This window comes from Anabrus simplex, chromosome 5, assembly GCF_040414725.1.
Source record: "Anabrus simplex isolate iqAnaSimp1 chromosome 5, ASM4041472v1, whole genome shotgun sequence".
Taxonomy (NCBI): domain Eukaryota; kingdom Metazoa; phylum Arthropoda; class Insecta; order Orthoptera; family Tettigoniidae; genus Anabrus; species Anabrus simplex.
In genome coordinates this window covers 152,334,213-152,357,293 of record NC_090269.1, presented here as the reverse complement: position 1 = coordinate 152,357,293, position 23,081 = coordinate 152,334,213, and the positions used below count along the sequence as shown (strand labels likewise).

The 23,081-nt window shown below is 39.2% G+C and overlaps 1 protein-coding gene across 2 annotated transcripts in view; it reads right to left on the bottom strand.

Annotated features, from left to right (window-relative positions):
- Window positions 1-8,697: 8,697 nt before the first annotated feature.
- The window catches only part of LOC136873869 (uncharacterized), a 39,612-nt gene continuing 25,228 nt past the window's right edge, over window positions 8,698-23,081 (bottom strand). The window contains exon 3 of one of the 2 annotated variants that reach the window (XM_067147170.2): window positions 8,698-11,911. In XM_067147170.2, coding sequence (XP_067003271.1) covers window positions 11,581-11,754 — 174 coding nt within the window. In that variant the 5' untranslated portion in view covers window positions 11,755-11,911 and the 3' untranslated portion in view covers window positions 8,698-11,580. The remainder of the gene's footprint in view (window positions 11,912-23,081) is intronic. The other variant, XM_067147169.2, reaches the window with a different exon arrangement.

Genomic DNA, 23,081 nt, shown 5'->3' with positions numbered 1-23,081 from the left:
GCTGACAATAACTTCATAGGAATGGTTTTCAAATGCCCTTGCATCTCTGATAATCATAATTATTTAATGCCAGGTTATTTTTACTTTGTATTCAGAGGATAAAAATTATTATTAGTAGTAGTACTTAAGAGGGCCTATCTTGACAAAAATAGGGGTCATTCTTTCTTAAAGAGGTTGAGCGCGATGCCATTTGATAATGAATTCATAGTCGAGACCCCTAACATTTCAGCCAGGCCTCGCACACATTTACAAAGAAACTGGAGAACTTGACCCTCAATGAGTTTAACATACACATTACATCTGTTGCCTTGAAGGAGCCATGTGGTACCTCCCTTCATTGTCGAGCCAGTGGGACATGTGGGCAGGCAGAGAAGCAAGTACCATCCCCTCTGTGTGTTTCGTTCATGCTAGATAACCTCGTACTTAGTTTTCTCCACCTCCCCTCACTCTTCAGATGTGTGCGTGTGTTAACGCATCTAATGGATGTGATCAATGAGATAGAGTGTGTAAGCAGGTACTGGGTGGTTCTGAGGGCTGTACCGATTTCTTGCCTGAAATGAATATTTCTGGCCACGAGATACTAAAGATTTCGAGTGTACACCTACCTGGATACGTGGCAACTGTCGACAGGATACCTTCTTGTGATGCAGAATGGGCCGGAGGTGTTCTCTGTGGTAATTCCCCTTCAGTGACATTCTGTGTCTTTAACGGCCAGATCATCCCAGAAGTATTTCTGCTGACATATTTTACTTCTTTTGAACAAACAACACAGCAGGCTGTGCTATGTGGCATCTATTCCAAACGACCCCACATCCACGACTTACATTGCATTTCAGACATCATCTTAAATTTGTCGCGTACAATTAGACACAATTACACATTGCACCGTCACATACCAAAGTACCTAATTATGATGCGAATACTACATAACATTGTAAGGAATTGTTTCCTTTGTCGCCATAATGGGTTGTTAAACACAAACACTGGTCAAATGGATATTGAATGTAGGGTCCGATAAATTATGAGGGATGTACACTTACAGTAGCCACCAGTTTCCATACGTAGCCCAGTCATTTGTGTATACTTAGTGAGTTGGCCATGCAGTTAGGGGCGCACAACTGCGAGTTTGTATTTAGGAGATAATGGGTTTGAACCACACTGTCAGCAGCCCTGAGGATGGTTTTCTGTGGTTTCCCATTTCCACACCAGGCAAATGCTGGGACTACCTTAAGTAAGGCCACGGCCACTTCCCACTCCTAGGCCTTTCCTATCCCATCGTCACCATAAGACTTATCTGTGTCGGTGTGATGGAAAGCAACTTGTAAAACAGAAAAAATTGTGTACTTACCGTTATAACTATATTATACTGCATCAATAATACACCTCTGTAGAAATGAATGACCCAGTTGCTTGTTAATTCGTATTTATGGAATGGAGAAGGCCTATGGTTGGCTATTCACATACTCGGCACAAACAACAATCGGCTCCATCTACCTGTATGCCTGCGACACACTGCTCGCTGCACAACGCTCTCAAGATTTCTCAACATTTCTCGCAAGAAACAGCAGCTTGCGCTACTCTCGAGACCTCATCTCAAACGGTCCATCACTGCATTACAGTGATGTTAGGCACTGAACAACTTAAGTCTTCTAAATGCTGTTCTGAAGAAAGATCATGGAGAATGTGATTTGTAGACATGTTACAGAGAACTGAAAAAGGCGGTGAACCTTGCATTACTCCCAGTCTTATAATGACTGGTTTGTTTTGTTGTTGACTACACTCTATTTCTGTAGTATTTTTTTGCTGCAGCTTCATTATAAGGGTGAATAGTCTCTTCGGAATACCTAGAGATGGGTTTGCTGTAAGACCCATCTGTGTCGGTGCGACGTAAAACAAGTTGTTGTCTTGTAGAGAAGTGTTTGTTTTCATTGGTTTGTCATAAAGAAGCATTACAAAGCATATTTGCTCTCCCAAATTGGAAATGTGGCTCAGTTGTCCATCATTTTCGAGTCTTACTATCGAAGTGAAAGGAAAATTAGTGTTATTGTACGGACGACTAGAAGCAAGAAACTTGAATTTTAAGTAATGCTTGCTGTAATAGCTAATAGCATAAAATTGCTGCCATGCCTTTTCAAAAGAAAAACAGCTTTAGAAATTCACATTGCTAAAAGAGCCAAATTAACCAACCTCAACATATTCACACACACATAATAATCTCCTCCCCCACTCTTAATTCATTTTCAGAACATTTCATACTTTTTTTTTTTTTTTTGCATTATTGCTTAATGAATCCTACAGGAGACTATTCTGACGCTTAACGTCCGGAAATGTGGGTTAGTTTATTCTTATCAGTACTAAATTCTGTGAATTTAGGCAGTGCTCTAGTAGGTTATTAATCATCACTAAAAATGATGTCTTGCAAGGTATTCCTTTATTCAATTCCTGTTTTATTTCCTCAAAATTATTATACAGTAATGCATTTACTCCCTAATACACAAAAAGACATAAGTTGAACGAGCAGCACTTCCCTTCCTAGAGTATCCCATGCCCTGCACATGACAACCACAACCAGTTGTACTTCAGTCCAAAAGTAGTTGCTGAAGGTAACGTATGATGAGCATCCTAAGTACAGAAAACTATCTCACTTGTACCTACCATCAATTCACAATCAACATAAACAACATAATTTAAAGTGATCTCAGTCAAGATGGCAGTGACTTACACGATGTTCGCGTGTAATATTGTCTCTTGGAACTATTGAATAATCGGTCATTCTAAGCTAAAATTTACCGTCTGAAGCACCAGAGTGAAGCTGCTAAGTACTTTTGTAGTGAGTGTGGTTTTAAATCTGCGTTGTGGAGATTAGTGTTCATTAAAGGATCAATCTCATAAGTACAACCTCATCTTGTTAGCTAACCGATAATGGCCGCTTCTGTTGATGGAGGTCGGCAAGTTTTTTCTAACTCAATGAATCTAAATAATGAAAATCAGCAAGTCTCAAGTAACCTCACGAATCGACAGAATAAACAAAGCATAATTCCCACCCGTACCGGTGAACCAGGTAACCTCATGACAACCTCTATTACTGTTCCTAACACACTTAATCAATCTCCTAACAATCCAAGGTTAAGTTACTCTGCAGCAATGCAATCCTACCCGACCAAAGATCAAGCTATTGTTATTGAATCTTGTGATGGTATTAGTATCCGAGATTATATACTAGCAATTGAAAAAGTCACTAGCCCTAGTAACATCCGATTTGTCTCACGGATATCTAATGGAAGAATATGTATCTTCCTTGCAAGTCAAAAGTGTGTTGAAGAATTAATTTCAAAACATCCTAAGATTCTCATAAATAATGTCTCCTTGGAAATAAGACCTCTCCTAACTAAAAACAAACGAGTTATTCTATCCAATGTTTGCCCTGTGATTCCTAATATTGTTATTGAAGAAGAATTTCTCAAACTCGGCATTAAACCAATGTCAAAGATATCACCTATTAGAGCAGGTTTAACAATCCCCGGATTTTCTCACATTCTCAGTTTTCAGAGACAGATTTATATTCAAAATGAAGACTTTAACAAACTTCCAGACTCACTCCAAATCGAATATGAGGGTACCAATTACTGGATTTATTTATCCTCTGACACACCTACTCGCTTTCTTTGTAAAACTGAGGGGCACTTAGCTAGAAACTGTCTTGATAATGATGAAATAATAAATGAAGGCTCCTCATTAAATCAAAACAGTCATTCTCGTGGCAAGATCAATCTAACAGAATTTCCCCAACTAGTAGAGGATGCACAAAAAATTAAAGCAAACTGTCAAGAAAATATTACCTGTACTCCCTCACAAACTACTGTTCAGACAACTGCTACATCTACATCTCTTTAGAGTTCTCAAAAACTATAGGCCTTTACCCTCAGGCGAAACGACTCTAACCTCTCATTTGGAATGCCCTCAAAACCCCTCATGTGTTCATCTTGCTGGATAGAAGAGACCAATATCACTATCTAGCAGTGAAACTACAGGCAGAAAAGACCTTGATTTTAAGGAACCTCCCCTAACAACTGAACCTAAGACAAGTGAACAGACAGGGAAACACAAGACAAAACAAACTTACAAGAAACCAAAGACAGAAAAAGAAAGCACAACTATTAGTGATATGCTTAAGCCAATTAAGCAAGTTCTAGAAGCCAACACTCAGTCCCTTCCCCTCAATTACTTACAACTCCAATCCTTTTTTGAAAACAGTATTGGAGTTAATGACATTGCAGCAATAGCTTCCAATTACACCCAAGATCTAGAGGGTTTAGCCCAAGCCCTTCAAAAACTATATCCATACTACACTGAAAAATCCATTAAGAACAGTACTCAAATAGTCAAGAAACTGCTCAAGGCTAGCAGTGAAAACCGAGGTGAAGCAATTAACAGTTTAGTTCCAGATTACTCCAGCGATGACTCTACTTCCCTCACATAATGATAAAATTCCCTCTACACTTGTTTGTCATTCTTATGATTATATCATTACTTCAATGGAACCTCAACAGTTTTCGATCACAGCGAGAGTATTTACAACTTCTACTAAATAAACATCAGCCTTCAGTTGTCTGTCTACAAGAAACTAACTTTAGAGACAACTTTGTTTCCCATTTAAGACAGTTCAACCTACATTATAAAAACCGAATTAATCCAAATCATGCAAGTGGAGGCGTAGCCACCTATGTTAAAAATAATTTACACCATCAAGAGGTTCCTTTAACTACTGATTTAGAAGCAGTCACAGTTTTATTATACCTACCACAAGCTATATGTGTATGTAATGTTTATTTTCCTACGAATAGTACATCTCACGCTGATGATTTAAGAAACCTAATACACGAACTCCCTAAACCCTTAATTTTGATGGGTGGTTTTAATAGCCACAACAGTTTATGGGGTAGTCGCAATACTGATGCAAAGGGGAAAGAAATAGAGAAGATACTAGATGAATTTACTCTAGTATTATTGAACTCAACTGCTCCAACCCGTTTTGATATAGCACACGGAACATACAGTAGCATAGATTTAACTATATGTACGCCAGACATAGCTGCACTATTTAACTGATCCATTTATTCAACTCTACAAGGAAGTGACCACTTCCCCATCATAATTAATGATGATCAAAGTTCTCCAGACAACACATCAAAACTCCAATACTGTAAATGGAATTTAAATAAGGCAAATTGGCAATCATTTAGAAAGATTGTAAATAACTATTTAAATGATCTAACTCTAACAAATAAATTTCCTTCTAAGCACATCAATGATATTGTTCAAGACTTCACTGAAGTAATAATTAAATCTGCTGACCAGAGCATCCCAAAAACAGCTCCTATGCCCTTCAAGAAAACGGTTCCCTGGTGGAATGACTCCTGTAAAGAGGCTATCAAAAATAAAAACCGTGCTTACTACCTATACAAAAGAAATCCTACGCCTGAAAATAAAATCAATTTTCAAAAACACCGAGCAATAGCAAGAAATAAAATAAAATTAAGTAAGAAAACCTCCTGGTTAACATTCGTCTCCTCCTTAACCTGCCAAACTTCACAAAAAGTTATGTGGAATAAAATCCAAAGAATAAGTGGCAAATACAATATATTCTGTATTACCTCTCCAAGAGATCCAGTCGCTGGGTCAATTGTAAGTGAACCTCAACAAATAGCTGATCAACTGGCTAAATCAGTTTCAAAAATCTCTAGCGATAACAATTATGAACCTGAATTTCTTCGCATGAAAACAACTTGAGATCCAATAGACTTAAGTGAAACTGTACCTACACCGAACTATGCTTATAATGATACTTTACAGTTACAAGAAATGGTTACAGAACTCAACAAATGCAGCAGATCTAGTCCTGGCCCGGACACCATTCCATACGAATTTTTAAAACAGCTTCCACATAGTGCACTCAATTATCTACTTGCTATTTTCAACTATATATGGAGTTCCAAACTATTTCCAGATCAATGGCGTTGTGCTATTGTAGTGCCTATACTCAAACCAGGAAAGGACATTTTGATCCCAGATAATTATCGTCTCATCGCCTTGACAAATACAATGTGTAAGCTACTGGAGAAAATTGTTAACAAGAGATTACGCTGGTATTTGGAACATATACACTTTTTTAGTGATGCACAAAATGGTTTTCGTCAAGCACGTTCAACAATAGATACTCTGATATGTTTAGAATCAGAAATCCGAGAAGCTTTCCTAAATAATCAGCACCTCATAGCTGTTAGTTTAGACACTGAGAAGGCATATGACATGGTGTGGAAAGACTAATTGAAACACTGATGAAACATAATATTTCAGGAAACATGCTTCACTTCATTTATAATTTCCTTAAAGATCGCCGAATTCAAGTCAGGAAAAATGGAATTCTTTCACATGAAGTAACCATTGACAATGGAGTTCCCCAAGGATCAGTCATCAGTGTCACATTATTCCTCGTTGCAATAAATGGCATTGTCTCCAACATTCACCTACCAGTAAAGGCTTGCCTTTTTGCCGATGATTTGACTATACTAAGTGCAGGAAGAAATAAATTAACTACTCAACAGTTACTTCAAGAATCAATTGATAATATCCAAAAATGGGCTAAAGTTACAGGGTTCAAGTTTTCCAAAACTAAAACCAAATGCATACTCTTCTCCAAATGTAAACATACTGTACAAGACCCTGAGCTGTACATGGACAATCACAAAATTGAAACAGTAACAACTATGAAAATCTTAGGAGTTTTATTCGACACTACGTTAAGTTGGATACCTCACCTGAAAAACCTTCAAGATGACTGCTTGCGAAGGCTGAACATAATGAAGATCCTGGCAGCAAAGAACTGGGGGGCAGACTACCAAGTGCTAATGAACACGTACAAAGCCATTATTAGGGCTAAATTAGACTATGGCAGCATTGTATACAATTCTGCAAGAATGTCTTCACTCAAAAACCTTGATTCCATCCAGTCCTCAGCTCTTCGAATTGCTCTAGGAGCCTTCCGTACCAGTCCAGTAACCAGCATTCAAATAGAAGCAAATGAACCACCACTCACAATTAGACGTAGACAACTAAGTTTGACTTACGCGCTCAAGGTAGCAACTATGAGTGAATCAAGAATTAAGTTGTATGCTTTTCCTAACAAGCATCAAGGTACACTCATTAAATCAGGATCACAACCACAGCCTTTCAATGTCAGAATAGCCAAGTTTCTTGAAGAACTAAATTTAAATATCCCTCCAATACTCCTCACAGACAACTCTCTTAATGTCCCACCATGGACTATTACCCTTCCAAAAATTAACTTTGAAATAAATTACAGTGTCAAAGATGAAACTGACAGATCTCACTACCATCAATTATTTCTTGAAATTTCTAATAAATACCCAAGGCACACTGCAATCTATACTGATGGATCAAAATGTGAGGAAAGAAATGGATGTGGGATTATATATCCTGAATGTACCATGCTATACCGATTGCCTGACTACTATACAGTCTTCTCTAATGAGCTGTACGCAATAAAGCAGGCTATGCTATATATTTTGAAAACCAGCACCTGTAATAACTCCATTTTTTCTGATTCAAAAAGTGCATTAAACGCAATAGAAAGTCCATCATCGAAACACATCCTTGTACAAGAAATACAACTGTTGTTTAACAACATCATGAAAGAAGGCAAACAAGTCATCCTTGTGTGGATACCCTCTCATAGAGGTATTCAAGGCAATGAATCTGCTGATCAAGCAGCTAAAGACGCTACTTACCTCCCGCTAGGCGATCTAACAATAGTTACCCCTCACACTGACATTATTGCCTATGCTAAAACAAAATTATACCAACAGTGGAAGATAAAATGGCTTCAAACTTTGAACAGCAAACTCCACAAAGTAACAACAGAATCTACAGTAAAACACTATCTTCACAATCTTCACAGGCAAGATCAAGTCCTAATAACTAGAATACGGATTAGCCACTCCAAGATAAGTCACAGCTACCTCCTTGAGAAGAAACTGCCTCCCATCTGTACAACATGCAATAGTGTGTTGACTGTGAAGCACATCATAACAGACTGTTCACTGTATGAGAAATGGCGCCAGTACCACGATATACCTAAGGATATTAAGGGGACACACTCATCTCCTTCACTGTGCAAACAAATTATCAAGTTTTTCAAAGACACTGGTCTGTATTCAAAAATTTAACTGTTCTGTTTAAAATACCACCTTTATATTTTTTTCATTCTTCATCCTACTGTAATTTAATGTAAATTCTAGTTAGAAGTCACGATAAGACCTTAGGGTTAAAGTGACTCTAAATTATCTTAATAAAAAAAAAGGTGATCTGATAGAATCTGAGGATGTTCTTATAGAATAAACCATGTCATTCATTGTTTATTTTCCTTTTACAGGTATGTTATAGTTTTATAAATAACGTTTTGAAGAGACTGAAAAGCTTTAAAGTGACATTGCATACTGTACTAGCTAACAGCAAATCTTCATCATACAAAACTACCTTTTTCCAGTTTACAGGAAAAATGGAAATTCATAAGGAGATTTCGTAAAATTTGTAATCAGTACCGTTTCTGCACTGCTGTATTATAAGTGCAAATGGCGTAGAAACTGGAAAATCCAAAGGTGAGGACATAAGAAAAAGTAAAATGGATGATATTTATTTGTGAATATACTACAATACAAGATTACAAAAGTATAAAGTTACATATTCTCAATAAAAATTTCAAAATAAAACTTAAGAAAAGTTACAGATCTATCATTAAAAAGATCAACATTTATGGACGGAACGTACAGTCTTCATGGTACACAGATTGTCTTAAGTTGACATAGAGATGACCCATTCATATTAACACATTACTAGGCAGAGTTTTAAGAAATACAGGACAGGCTCCATTTTGAATTCAGTGGGGGAAAGGGACACAACACCCATAAAACAAAATTTGAACATCTTTAGTGTCAGTTTTGCAAAACTGATATAAATTGGACTTATGCCCCTCATGAAGCCAGCAACCCAGTTGCACTGAAATGCCGTAAGGAAACATGCTACGACAGAAGGACTTTAGAATGATAAACAGCAGCAAGTTCTGTTCCAACATAGAGAACAACATGAAATGTTCAATTATGATTTATCACATTTACACATTTCAGAGCCAAACTATTTCCTATAACCATTTCTACATCTATTAATAGTCATTATACAGCAACATGGGTAGGAAAGCTTCATTCAAAACCTAACATCCTTGTTAGAGTAGGGCTGCTATATGTTCCAGATTTTCCAGAACAGTATCAGTGTTCCAACAGTGCTACATGCAACAAAATTTAAAATAAGTACCGGTATTTCCTTCATCAAATGCACACATCTGTTGCACGTATACAAACAATGAAAAATTCAGAAGCATTTCCCCGATGAACCCAACACCAAGAAATCTTGCTGATTGGCTCATTGTAAATCAGGTGTTGTACATTTCAATTCAAAATCAAACAGAGAAAATTCTGAAATTGATCAAACTACAAAGCAATCGGAAAGAGTTAACAGTTGTTTGTCGGCTGTTGGAGTGTAAAGTCTTTCAGTTTAATAATGGGCGGTTTGGTTTTCTGAAGTGTTCCGACTATTGTAATGCCACCTAAATGTAAGTGCAAGTTGAAGATAAGCAACAAAATGAATTTCCATTCTTAAAGAGGTATAATGAAGATGATAAAGAAACAATGGTGTGTTTTCTGTAGCTCAGGATGGACTGTCAGATACTGTGGATAAATTAGCTTTACAATCGGCTTCCACTTACAAAAAGTCTTGTAAACCTGACAGCAACTGTCACTAATGAGCAGCAGAAACTGGCCCATATTTACTCTAGCCAACAGAACACAAGCGTTTCCTGGCAGTACACTACATTCATTATTATTATTATTATTATTATTATTATTATTTGTAGTAGTAGCTGAGGAAAAAAGTTATTTGTTTTTAATTTTGATGCACTTTAGTATAGCAATTGTATGATGGAGATGGTTGGTGGTGGGGGAGGAGAAATTGTTTGATAAAAGAATCACTGGTTTGATGTTCAAAGAGCACAGACATGATGTAGGTGTGCCACTCTTACATGCTAACTGACAGTTTGTTAGTGGCAGGATCACACAATAAGCATACTGAATTTTGTGCGATGTATGAGGCCTGTTCCGGTAAGTGGTACTGTTCTAGCCATTTGCTGCACAATTATCACTCAGCAGTTGCCTGTGTGTTGTTATTGTCGAGATCTGAACATTACGAGCATTACATTCAATTCTGCTTCAAATTGGGTAAAATGTTTACAGAGACACAGTGGTGTGAAGAAAATTCACAGAGACTGAAGAAACTTTTGGCAGGTCAGGTCAAATGAGGAAGTGGTTTTTTTCTCTGGCACTAATGATGTGCTCCTGAGGATCAAATGGTGAAATGCTTGTATTACCTCAAAGTCATGACATGTTTGTGAAAATGTCAGGATAAAATGGGTTGTTAATGTTACAGTTTTTACGTCCCACAAACTACTTTGGACGGTTTGTGGAGATGCCGAGGTGCCAGAATTTTGTCCCAGAGGAGTTCTTTTATGTGCCTGTAAATCTAATAACACAAGGCTGAGGTATTTGAGCACCTTCAAATACCACGGAATTGAGCCATGATCGAATCTGCCAAGTTGGGGTCAGAAGGCCAATGCCTTAACCAGCCCAGCATCAGAAGAAAAATACCAGAACTATGGAGTGTTTGCTATGACAACACATCGCTGTCTGTTTGTGAATTTTTGGACGCTTAGATCCACCCTACTACCTCACCTAGCCCTGGCAACTTTTTTTCTATTCCCTAAACTGAAATAACGTGAGGATGCATGAGCCCCCCCCCCCCCCAACTGCCTACCAGGCTACATTGTGTTGAGTGTTGTGTTATTAAAGGCCTCGTACCTCCAATGGTAGTCGTCATCATATAACCCTCTTCACCCTCAACCCTTAACAATGCTGTGCATCAAAAATCTACCCCGATGAACCATGAAAGACTAAGTACTGAAATACTGATACTGGATTTCATCTTTGTCGGTACACCCTTAAACTGAAACGTCCATTAATGGAAATACTAAAATAGATTACACAGGTAATCCAAAGATGTGTAGCTGGAATAATAAACAGCTTGTAACAGGAATATTAAAAGTATATGAATATTCACGTGTTTATCAATTCAATATCAATGAAATATTGGACTGATGATTCTCAATTTACAAAATGAGAGGAATGAGGAATGACCATTCAGATTAAGCCTATACTGAGACTTATGCAATATTAATATGCAACATGGAAGATGCAAAGTCAAAAGAGAAACTTTTAAAAATTCCTGCACCTGACCAATCCTAAGACTAGCCGAGTCTGAGTTTAAAATGAACGTATCAAAATATAAATGGTGGGAACAAAGTACATAAAAAAAAAAAAAGGTAATGAGTATATAGTTTCAGTTCAGCTGTACCTATGAGCTTTAACACTAAAAATAACAAAAATCTTGTTTCCTACACTAAGCATAGGAAACTTTCTGCTCGTACGTTTTATCCAGCCACTCTTCCTCGGAAGGTTTTGTGGTATGACGAGTTTTGCACAGTTTTGGCCCATACTTTAAAATGATGACAATGATCAAGACAATGAACATTGTCAGGGCGGCGCAAGCTGGCCAGAAGACGTGGAAAGACATTTTTATAGATCGCTCTCTCGTTTCTGTAGTTCCATGTACCCCTCAGGTAACTCGTACACCTTCTGAGGAACAACGTAGCACTTCTCGAGCTCAGTGATGTCCAACGGTGGCTGCTGGTGAGGAGTTTTGGTCCAAATCGACACAAGCCAGCGATTTCCTACAAAGAAAAAAGGTCATTCATACAATAAAGTTAAAATGTAATTACATTCTTTATTACTACAAATGTGCAGTATAAACATTATATCTGAATACATTTCTAATGAGACAACAATTATAATACAATGCTTCACTATAATGTATTGACAAAGATTGCACGTAAATTTTCAATTATAGAGAATCAGCATATCCCACCAAACAGTCATGGGCAGTGTTTATGGGGGCACTAACCAACGCTCCATGTCAAAAGGTGGGGAAAAGATTAGTTACTTTTTAAAGGCTCATTCATGCATTTGATTAAGCTGATTTTTGCTGTTATCTCTTATAGTTTTCACTTCCTACCATTTATGTTTTGTTGTACAAAAGGTGCATTTTACTAAGAAGTATCAGTTCCTCTATCATGAAAATGTCAGTATCGGTTCTTCCATACTGTGCAATTTGAACTTTTAAAAAATTAGTTAGGATAGAACAATTCCACAAAAAATCTGTTCGGTCACATTACTTCCAAACACTGCAGGGGAAAAATATTAAAGAAAGAAATTTTTTACGAATTAAGCTACCAACTTACGAGTCGGTAACTGCAACTTTTGTGAAAATGGAGATTTTTATCTTTCTATATAGTTGTGATTTCTTCATGCACTGACACTGGACACACTACATTATATGATTTCTAGTGTTACAGCAAAATCCAAAATCTGATGTATTCACGGTAATTTGGTGCTATTCACTTATGTCACTGCTTGTATTCTGTTTGTGTCACACACTACAATGGTAGTGACAGAACGACAGAAGAGGTTTCAGGCAGCAGAAAATGTTGAAGGAGTTGAAAGGTAAGGATCCAGATCAAAGGTAGGTGGTGTGATACCTTAAAGCAGATAATATACTGTACCATTCTATTTAATCGCGAGGATGGTTATTTAATGCAGTAAAAATATTGCGCAGTAGGACGCCGCTTGTGAGAGCGTGATGCTATACAGAGCGCGGGAATCGAGAAGGTAATTCCCCAGGCAGAGTGTGGTTGTGTACAAGTGAGAAGGAATATATGTGGAAGAGAGAAAGAGATGAGATTTTGTTATGGGAAGTCCCAGCGCCAACCTAACAGAATCTTAAGCGAGAGTAGACAGGGTCACCACACTACGGGAATCGAGCCCTAATTTGTATAATTGAAGGTTTCTCAGGAAAATAAAAAGATGGAAATAATTGCCAGAATTTTACGAAGCCATAGATACCTCAAGGTTTATTAATATATAATGAGATCAATAAACGTGCAGCAAGCAGAACCACCGTGGGAAGATCTGTAGTGGCCGCATTCCAGACTCAAGTTGTTTCTTGGTGGATCCCCGGGCGTCCTTTGGTATGTTGCCTCCTATAAGAGCTGAGAGTTATGGAAAGGGGCATCCAGTCGACGATCATATTGCTGCCAGTACGCGTCGCGCGTCTGCCTAGATTGCGCCAGAAACCTTTTGTTCAGAACAAAGACAGTCAGTAGTTACTGCAGCGCGGTAACTTTGATCCAGTGGGTCGGTGATCCACAGAGTTATGGGTGGTAGATTCATAGGTGTGACAATGTTCAGATACCTATCAGTGAGGTCGCATGTGGCTAATTGTATAGGCAACAAAGGAACGCCGTACTTATAGACTCCGATGAATAGCGGTAGGGGCGAAGCTCCCGAGGTGCCGAGGAAGTGTGGACAATAGGCTAAGGAGGTCTGTATCCATCCTCGGATAGACTTGTGAATCCAAATTATGCGGGCATGAAAACACAATAACTGAGTAGATAGTTTTCTAGGGCTGAAAATAGTTTATGGCATAGTGCACAAGTTAGAGAGTATTCAGTTATACAAGAATTGAGGACAAGGAGTTGTGATATTGCAAAGTGTTAGAGCTGTATGCTAACTCAACATAAACGAAAGTCCAGAATGATGCGTTGTGTTTAAAGTAAACATTTCATTGTAGTAAAAGGTCGAGGCGTATTCCGAGGGAAGTGAGGTGCAAGAACTTCAGAACGTGACTTCGAAGACGCTACCTTGAACGAGGCATCCCTCAAGAAGAAGGCAGCACCATGGACCAGCGGGACGGGAAGACCGGTCTCCAAGAATCGACCCTGGGCGAGACCTCCACCATGATGGGCTAAATCACTATAGCCTACCCGGAGGGGGAGAAGAGAAGGTCACCGTAACGAGATAAGTGGACCATGATTTTCTAGACATGTAATAGAATTAGGGAGTCACGCAGAGATAGTAGAATTAAACTTGTAAATATTAATATAGGATTTGATTGTGGCCCATCAGGCTGCATATTAAGATTGTTTTGATATACCTAAAGGGTAAGGGTAGATATATTTTTTTAATGTAAAGCAGACAATGATGTAATTTTGTCAACGCAGCAAGAGGTAGTGTGCCTAGTTGATACGTATTGTTTGAGTACGATAGACCGGATATTTTCCTTTGGGTCGGTCGTTAAATACATTTTCCTTGTAGGATTAGGATCACTATGTGTAATTTCCATTATATCCCAGGGGGGAAGGGCAGACATACCTGCGTAATGTAAGGCATGCATGCTGATGGTATTTATTTAGATACGTGGCTCTATTTACGTGCCTTAGACGGGCGTAAACTATAGCGGAGGCGCAGGTTTTACCGCTATTCGACTGTGCTACTCTGCCAAACGTTGGGTTTGAACCTCTGACCTCCAAGGTTACTGTTGACGCGCCGCATATTGACGGTGATGGTTTGATGTGATAGTATGGTAGAACACTTTATGTGATTCAACTGCGACCCGTGTGGGTGGTTAATTGAAGTCAGGTGTGTAATGTGAGATGTGTCTTTCCTCGCTTATTTTGTGGCCATTTGCTGCTATGAGTAGAAGCTTGAAAGTCCCTTTGTGAAAGAATGTAGGGTAAGAGGTCTAGCGGTAGTTTGTTTACAAGTTTTGTTTTATGTAGGGGGAGGCTCCAGACCAGACTGCGGGTCAATGTTCGCCTGCTCTGTGTTGGTGTGAGCTCGGCCATTTTTAAATCGCTCTGGAAGTAGGTCATTCTCCTTTGGCAGAGAAGCATTTTGCAAACACAATGCATCATTTATTTTAACCATTTTACCTGCTTTTCCTTTCTTGTTTGATTCACGTTCTTAGGGTTGCGTATTTTACTAATGTGATCTTGGCACTATGCAACTGTTATGATTGCCCTGTTGACACAAAGTTCTGCTTGGTAGACGTGGGTTCACGTCCATGTAAACATGTAATATAGGGCGGTAGTGTAGGTTATCTGAGATTACTTTTATACTTATTGTGCTGCTATTTTTGTGTATATAAATATCCCGATATGGGAGGAAACTTTCAGAATAGCGCTAATTTCTGCGGATATCCTTAATTCTACCATCATGTCATTTTTATGCCGTAGGCATAGGGATGCTATTTCCATGTGGGGGACACATCCGGTCTTTCTTGGTTCACAGATCGACAAACTTCAGCATAATGTCATCATCCAGATTGTATTTCTTTGTTTTCTTTTAAAACTGTAGATGTGAGCCTTTGGGGCACTTATTTGGGCACTCCAGGTGCAATCATTGTAAATAATTTGAGTTGTGAATACAAACTTATGCTCAAAAATTCTGATTGCAGCGAAAGTGTTCCTCATTTCGTAGTTTAATGTAATTGTATGAGTTCCCCATGATCCTCTCATCATAAGAACCCAGTTGTCGACCATTTCTGCCGACTGCAGCTGAGCTGGTGCCCGTATGTAGGAACAGGTGAGCAGGTAGGTATGATCCTGCAGTGTCGATGTGCCCTGTAGGGTACAATACATTTTGTTTGAACTCAAGTCTTCAGCCAATACATATGAGATATCTCATGCCAACAAAAATACTCCTGCAGACCGATCAGTAACTAAAGATAATTCTGAGATGCAAGAAGACCCGCTACGAAAAGAAAATATTCATTCAGTGTGCCCTTGTTACCTGAAATAAGTGTGGGAATAATGTTATTGTTTTTACACACCACTAACTACTTTTGACAGTTTCCAGAGATGCCGAGGTGCCAGAATTTTTCCCCGCAGGAGTTCTTTTACGTGCAAGTAAATATATCGACAAGAGGCTGATGTGTTTGAGCACCGTCAAATACCACCAGACTGAGCCAGGATTGAACCTGCCAAGCTTGGGTCAGAGGACCAGCGCATCAACCATCTGAGCTGCTCAGCCCAGTAGGCAAAATGTGGACATTAATGAAAGAAAAACTCTGTAATAGATTTGTTCCTTATCAAAGTAAAAAAAAGTTCCTCTTCTAGGTTTAATTTTGGCTTTGGCAGTTCCCATGAAGAGAAATGCCATTATGGTCTCAGTTCCAATGACGGTGAAATCCTGACATTCACCTCCCCGCGGTAGAGAGGGGGCAACGACTGTTTATGACAATTTTGTTATTTGCAAGCGGCTAACGAATGAAGGGACCGTGTATCTTCCGGTATAAGAAGATCCCCTCTACCAAGTGCCAACAGTCTTCTTGAGGGTGGATGAGCGGGTAGAGGTTAGGGCACTCTATTGTCCTTGGGACAGGAAATGGTCCCAAAAGGCGGAAGAACCTACAACTGGTCAACGGCATTAGGATGCAGAAGGCAACGGGAAACCACTGCATTAAAGATCCTGAAGGATATCCCTTTAAGTTCATATAGCATGGCTCTGTTTAACGTGCAGTTATTATCCAAAGTTTCTATTCCCCCATTCGGAACAATGGGGGGGGGGGGGAATGCTTTGAAAACTGATATGACTAGAAAGCCCGGCAGTTCTGGAAAAGATTACGACAACAAAGTTCGAACTGAAGGACATACGTAAACAACTACACTTCAGAAGGTGCTTTCCATGCTGCTACATCACGTTCGGAGCTGGCTATGTGGACCGCCAACCTCCACTAGGAGAAGGCGCCTTAAGAAGAATGAAGATTCCTGTGTTACTTGTTAGAGATGAAGTTGAAAGATATACGTCTCCCCGACCATGAGAAAAATGACATTCAGAGTGAAAAATGTACTCGTCAAAAGAAGACTACTGTAATATTGTACATTCACAAATAATTCCTGCCATCAATTATGTTTCAGTATGAAAATTAACTGCGTCTGCGAGCACCATTTTGTTCTGACATCTAAATGTTGAGGTATGAAAATTGTGTGTCATCCTGTTCGAGACCTTTGGTATAGCCACATGCGAGGAAAAACAGTTGACAATTTAGATTTTTCCCTCCTAACAATCTTTTCAAGTGGATCTGTATTCAAATTTTATTGGCTAACAATTATGATCTAAAGAATCCTAAGTCCTACTGGTTTATTGTTATTATTATGCAATGTAATGTGCAAACCTTCAAACATGCCTGCAGTAGTTTATTATGCATCGGAATGTGTTTGATGTTCACTGATATTCAAAGTAACGGTATATAGGATGTAATTTCTATCCATTTTAGCTTGCTCACCACACAACAGGTGGTATGACTGCAGCCCGACTAAAGCTTGCTGTAATTGTATGCAACCTACTACCTGAATGAAACAGCAGAGTGCACAGGTCAGAGCTTGCCTCAATGAAACAAGAAGCAGTCGATTAGGACAACTTCTTTATCTATCAGAACTACTTAAATCCCTTCATAGGTATTCAGGTTTTATGCTTTTGATCTTGCAGGCTTTTACCAGTATTACCGTATAATGGTATTAACAACGTATGGTTTCATATAGTGGTACTGGCAAGTACCGAAATAATACCAGCATTTTACCAACATTTTCTGTAGCAATACGGTCTCTGTCTGGGATGCCAGGCTTTTTCAGATACTTCCTGTTTTATTGAACAGCTTGTTTATTCAAATGACTATGCATTTTCGGTCCAGGAGGTCCATAGAGTTCTGTCATCTGGCATATAACCTCGGAACAGAATACAATCTAACATAGTGTACTCCTTTCTTCAAAGACAGTCTCACTCCCGTCAATTTCTCTAACAAACATAACACTCGCAAAATAACGAGCATAATTCATCTACATAATTGCATAACTCAAATATCTGCGGCCACCTTGTACACTGCTTCTGTCCCCAGCAACCAAAGAGGTTCTCACTGCCTGTTGTTATTCCCAGTACATATTGATAATGGCTTAACTCCTTCGCTGTCTGCCTTAATACATACTCGGGTTTGTGCAATTTTGCCTTAATTGTTTTGATTGTAGCCGAAAATAAAAGCACATCTCTTGCACATCGTTGGAATCGCAAAAATATTCTCTTTGCAACAGCACTGCTCTAAGTATTTATCCTCCTTATAATGCTGAACTAGAGACAAAAGAAGCTGGCCCCGTTGTGTAGGGGTAGCATGCCTGCCTCTTACCCGGCGGCCCCGGGTTCGATTCCCGGCCAGGTCAGGGATTTTTACCTGGACCTGAGGGCTGGTTCGAGGTCCACTCAGCCTACGTGATTAGAATTGAGGAGCTATCTGACGGTGAGATAGCGGCCCCGGTCTAGAAAGCCAAGAATAACGGCCGAGAGGATTCGTCGTGCTGACCACATGACACCTCGTAATCTGCAGGCCTTCGGGCTGAGCAGCGGTCGCTTGGTAGGCCAAAGCCCTTCAAGGGCTGTAGTGCCATGGGGTTTGGTTTAGTTTGGTTTTAGAGACAAAAGAATGATACTAGTGCTGTTTGTTTATACTATGACTTCCTCATCGTGTGGTGCTTCGTGTTCTTTGCTAAATTATGTACTGAAAGAGAATTGTATTGTGATAATGATTTATTTAGTGAAAGTGAGGTGTTCCAGCGAATCCAGTGGTTATGAAAATCTCAATCGTGATGAAAATGATAGTGGTATTCTCCATATTGTTTTACTGGCAACACTACTGTAAATTCCCCTAAATTTGTAGATTCTGTTCCTATCCCCGATAAACTATAATTTACTGGACAAGCAGGTTTAAAAATAGATATTCCTGTAAAATTTACAGAACTGGACTCCTTTTAATTAATTGTTCAAATGACTTTTATAGTTTTTATAAAATTAATTTTCTACCTATGTTTGTATTTCTTCTTTATGTGCATGAGTTTTTAGAACATTGTGGAGAAAGCAAGGCAATCTGACAGACAGTGAAAAAGTTAAAGAAGAAATTTACTTTTCTTAAGACTCTTGTCCACACTCTTTCATTGTAAGATAGTCTGAATTTTTCCTTACAACTGACAGTTTTGCTGACTTCCTCCTCTTTGTCTTGTTCGCTGAAAATACCTATTTGTCCTCAGACAAGATCTGGTAGTGAAAGTCTTCATCTTCATTCAAGGAGTTGTGAACACAACATTATGAATGGCTTTGGTGCGACATAAAGCCTGGTACAGTATTGTGGCAATGAAAAGCAGTCCAAATTAGTGACAACTGAAATAGCCATGATGCTGGACACTGCAGCCAGGTTAATAGCTCATAAAGAGTACTCAGCACATTAGAAGACGGATGCATAACTCAAAATAGGAACCACAAAAGAAATTGGTTACATGAACGAATTGGGTCCACGAAATGTCACTGTAATATTTGTCCCAAATGAAAGATAATTGCTTTTACTCAAATAAGGTGTAAAATCTGCAGTAAATTAAGAAATACCGTCGTTACTAGAGAAATATGTATACATACTTACGGGCTGTAGACAGGACTCCCTTATGTTGCATTCCACTGCTTGTGCCGTCCTTTGTTTCTTGAGGTCCAGGACTAACACCGACGAATGGGAAAGCTATGTCTGTGAATTCTCATTATCTTTGTCCATATGACTAGCGCAGGCAGTTCAAATAGCATGATCCATCATCATCCTAAACCATCTCCAGTTTCCCGGGTGCGGTATATGAGCCTCTTCCATCTCATTCTGTCCTTGTACCATTCCCCCTCTCCACCAACTTGTCCCAATCATGACCTCTCAGCAGTACATCGTTCTTAACTAAATCTATCTATTTCCTTTGTGGCCTTCCCACGGGTTGTCCTTTTCTACTTTTCTGTCAAATTCCTTCCTTGCAGTTCTGTTAACTGGCATCTTCTTCATGTGACCAAACCACTTTAGTCTTGATATCTGAATCTTATTGAGGAGAAAATCATCTATTCCTACTTCTTCTCTAATTTTCTCATTCCTAATCTTGTCTTTCCTGGTTTTCTGGATCATAGTGCGTAGGAATTTCATTTCAGCTGCCCGGAGTTTGGAATTATCTCTATTGGTCAGTGTTGTGGTTTCGAGACTGTATGTAAGAATTGGTGTATAATAGGACTTGTACACTTGTCATTTTTGTTTTCATAGATATTTGCTCATCCCACAGCAGGTCTCTTACCTGGTGGTAAAATTGTTGCCTTATTGATTCGACTGTTCACCTTGACTGTTCATTTAACATGACTATTGGTTCTGCTCCTTCCCCATACACTTGAATCACCACTGTCTTGGTCTTACTGATGTTTAAACCATATTTCTTAAACTCCTCATTCCAGCTTTGCATTCTCTCTGCCAATTCCTCTTCTGAGTCACTCCAGATCGCAACACAAATGTGAAGGCTTTGATATCTCCATGTTCTTTCCTGCTAATAGATTTAATTACTACATCCATCACAATAATAAATAGAAGTGGTGACAATGAGCTACCCTGCTGCACTCCTCTCTTTATTTCAAACCAGTCCGACAAACCACGCCCTACTTGAATACAACTTCTATTCCCACTATACAACATTTTCACTTCGACTATGAGGCTGGCTCGCACTTGAAGTTCTTTCATGCATTGCCAAATTCTTTCCCTTGGTACACTGTCGTAGGCTTTCTCAATGTCCAAAAATATTAGAAATAAAGGCTTGTTCTCGTGGGTAGGGTTAACTTCCAATAAGTAACCAGGGGAACCTGACCGCTACAGAGCGGGTCCCCAGGTGGCGGATAGGGGGCCCCTACAGTATGTAGGGCTGGTTTGAAATAACTAATACAACCCACAGACCAACAGGTAGCCCAATTCCTGGGGGCTTTAGAATACTGGGACACCCTCTCTCCAGGGGTCATAAATATGGAGGGCCCTTGCCCTGGGTTAAGGCATCTACGGCGGAGAAGATGGAAGAAGATGGTAAAGAGACAGTCTCTCATAATGTATTGGCACTGCCGGTGGCTCCAAGTAGCCTACGCAGTGGCCTCCACGATATGCACCAGCCAGCGTCTTGATAGATGTGCTAGGTACCAACTGATGAGCCCAACCTAGCTCACAAGGGCAAAACGCTGGCAACCAGGAATGAGTTAGCTGGAAAATTTATGATGTCCAATAATGGACCATATATATTGGTATTATGAAGATGGACTTCGGTACGGAGGAGATCTTCAAAGGCTAAGGGTAAAGAAAATCCCCTTATGCGTTAGGCCTAGCAAGTCAGCAGGAGAGTATTGAGTACAGTCGCTTGCAATAAGAAAAAAATAGCATGATCCCTGGACCAATAAATATATCACTTAATGAATGAGTTAGGGCACAAAACGAATGAGCAACATGAAGAAAACGACACCCAATTAATTCAAACAACTTCAGTGAGCAAAGACATCACACGTGAAAGTGTTAGACAAACAAAACACATACGGAAGCGCTGCAACGCAGCAGAAAAATAGTTGTAATGTAGTAAAATATGTATCCATATTATTCTCTACAAGTAAAATAATTCATAGCATTTCTTAATTTACTGCAGATTTTACACTTTGAGTAAAAGCAATTATCATCTTCCACTTGGTACAAATTTAACAGTGACATTTCGTGGATCCAATTTGTTTACGTAACCACAGAAATGATTAAGAATTTCAGAAAACTGATGGCCCAAGGTATAAATGATCCAAGTGTCCTGCACATTAACACATTTCACTGTGGACTTTGAAGTCTGCACCAACCACACTCTTATGGGTCTTCTGAGGTTTTCTCTGGAATCGTTACTGTTATTTGTGGGCTTGTTTATGGATTAGACTGGGTTCATTTTCTGCATTAATTTGGCACATATAAAGGACAACTTGGACAGATTATTTTCAATTTAAAAAGAATACTAACTGACCAACTTTTGTTAAAATAAAAAAAGTCAACCGATGAGTGTTACAGATATTCTTGTTGTAAAAACAAAAGGGGAAGAATATATCTTTTCAATGAGAAATGCTATGAGTAAACACACCCCTCAGAACCACTAACATTGCATAAAATGTCCAAAATTACACTCACGCCTAGCATGTTTCCACGTTGGATAACCATGTTTCTTCTTCTAAGATGGAAACGCTTGAACAGTACCTAACATCACTGACTTGGACGGTAAAACTGCTAATTAATGTCCTTGTCCTGAGGTGGTGAAGCTCTCTTCAGGCACATCCTACACGTACCAATTTAACAGCATACCAATCCTCCTGCCAATCTTAAATTTCTGGCAATACCAGGAACCGAATCCGCGCCACCGAGGACAGCAGCTAATAACGCTAACCATTACACTACGGAGGCAGATAGTACTGCCATTTAGTGACACCCCCTGCCCCTAACTAAAGTTTTATAGATAGAATTTGCTTTATGTTGCACCGACAAAGACAGATCCTAAGGCGACGATGGACAGGAAAGGGCTAGGATTGGAAAGGAAGCGACTGCGGCCTTAATTAAGGTTTAGCCCCATCATGTGCCTGGTGTGAAAATGAGAAACCACAGGAAACCATCTTCAGGGTTGCTGAAAGCGGGCTTCGAATTCACTATCTCCCGAAAGCAAGCCGATAGCTATGTGATCCAAACCACGCGTCCACTTGCTCAGTAAGTTTCACAGAATCTCGTAACATTCCAACGGCATGCATAGTGTACTGTCACAGTGTAATGCAGACTAGGTACACACTTAGACTGGAATGTCCGTCTTAACAGTGCTGGAATTCACAACCCATCTGTACACAGTCGACATAACAGTTTCATACCAGAATTCGAGTACTGTAAAGTATCTATTTTATTTAGTTTGTTCTGAATTAGTTAAGTCACCTTACCCTACCGGAACTGTTGAGTATGTTTCGAGAAGTATACATAGCTTTTAAACGATGACAGATGTAACAATGCAGATACTCACTATCGACTGCATTTCCAACCTTATCGTAGTTAATTTTGTCGAACTTGATACACTGAATATACGTGTGTTTCTCCACCTTTAACCCATTGAACAATTTCCACTCTATTGTCCACAGTGT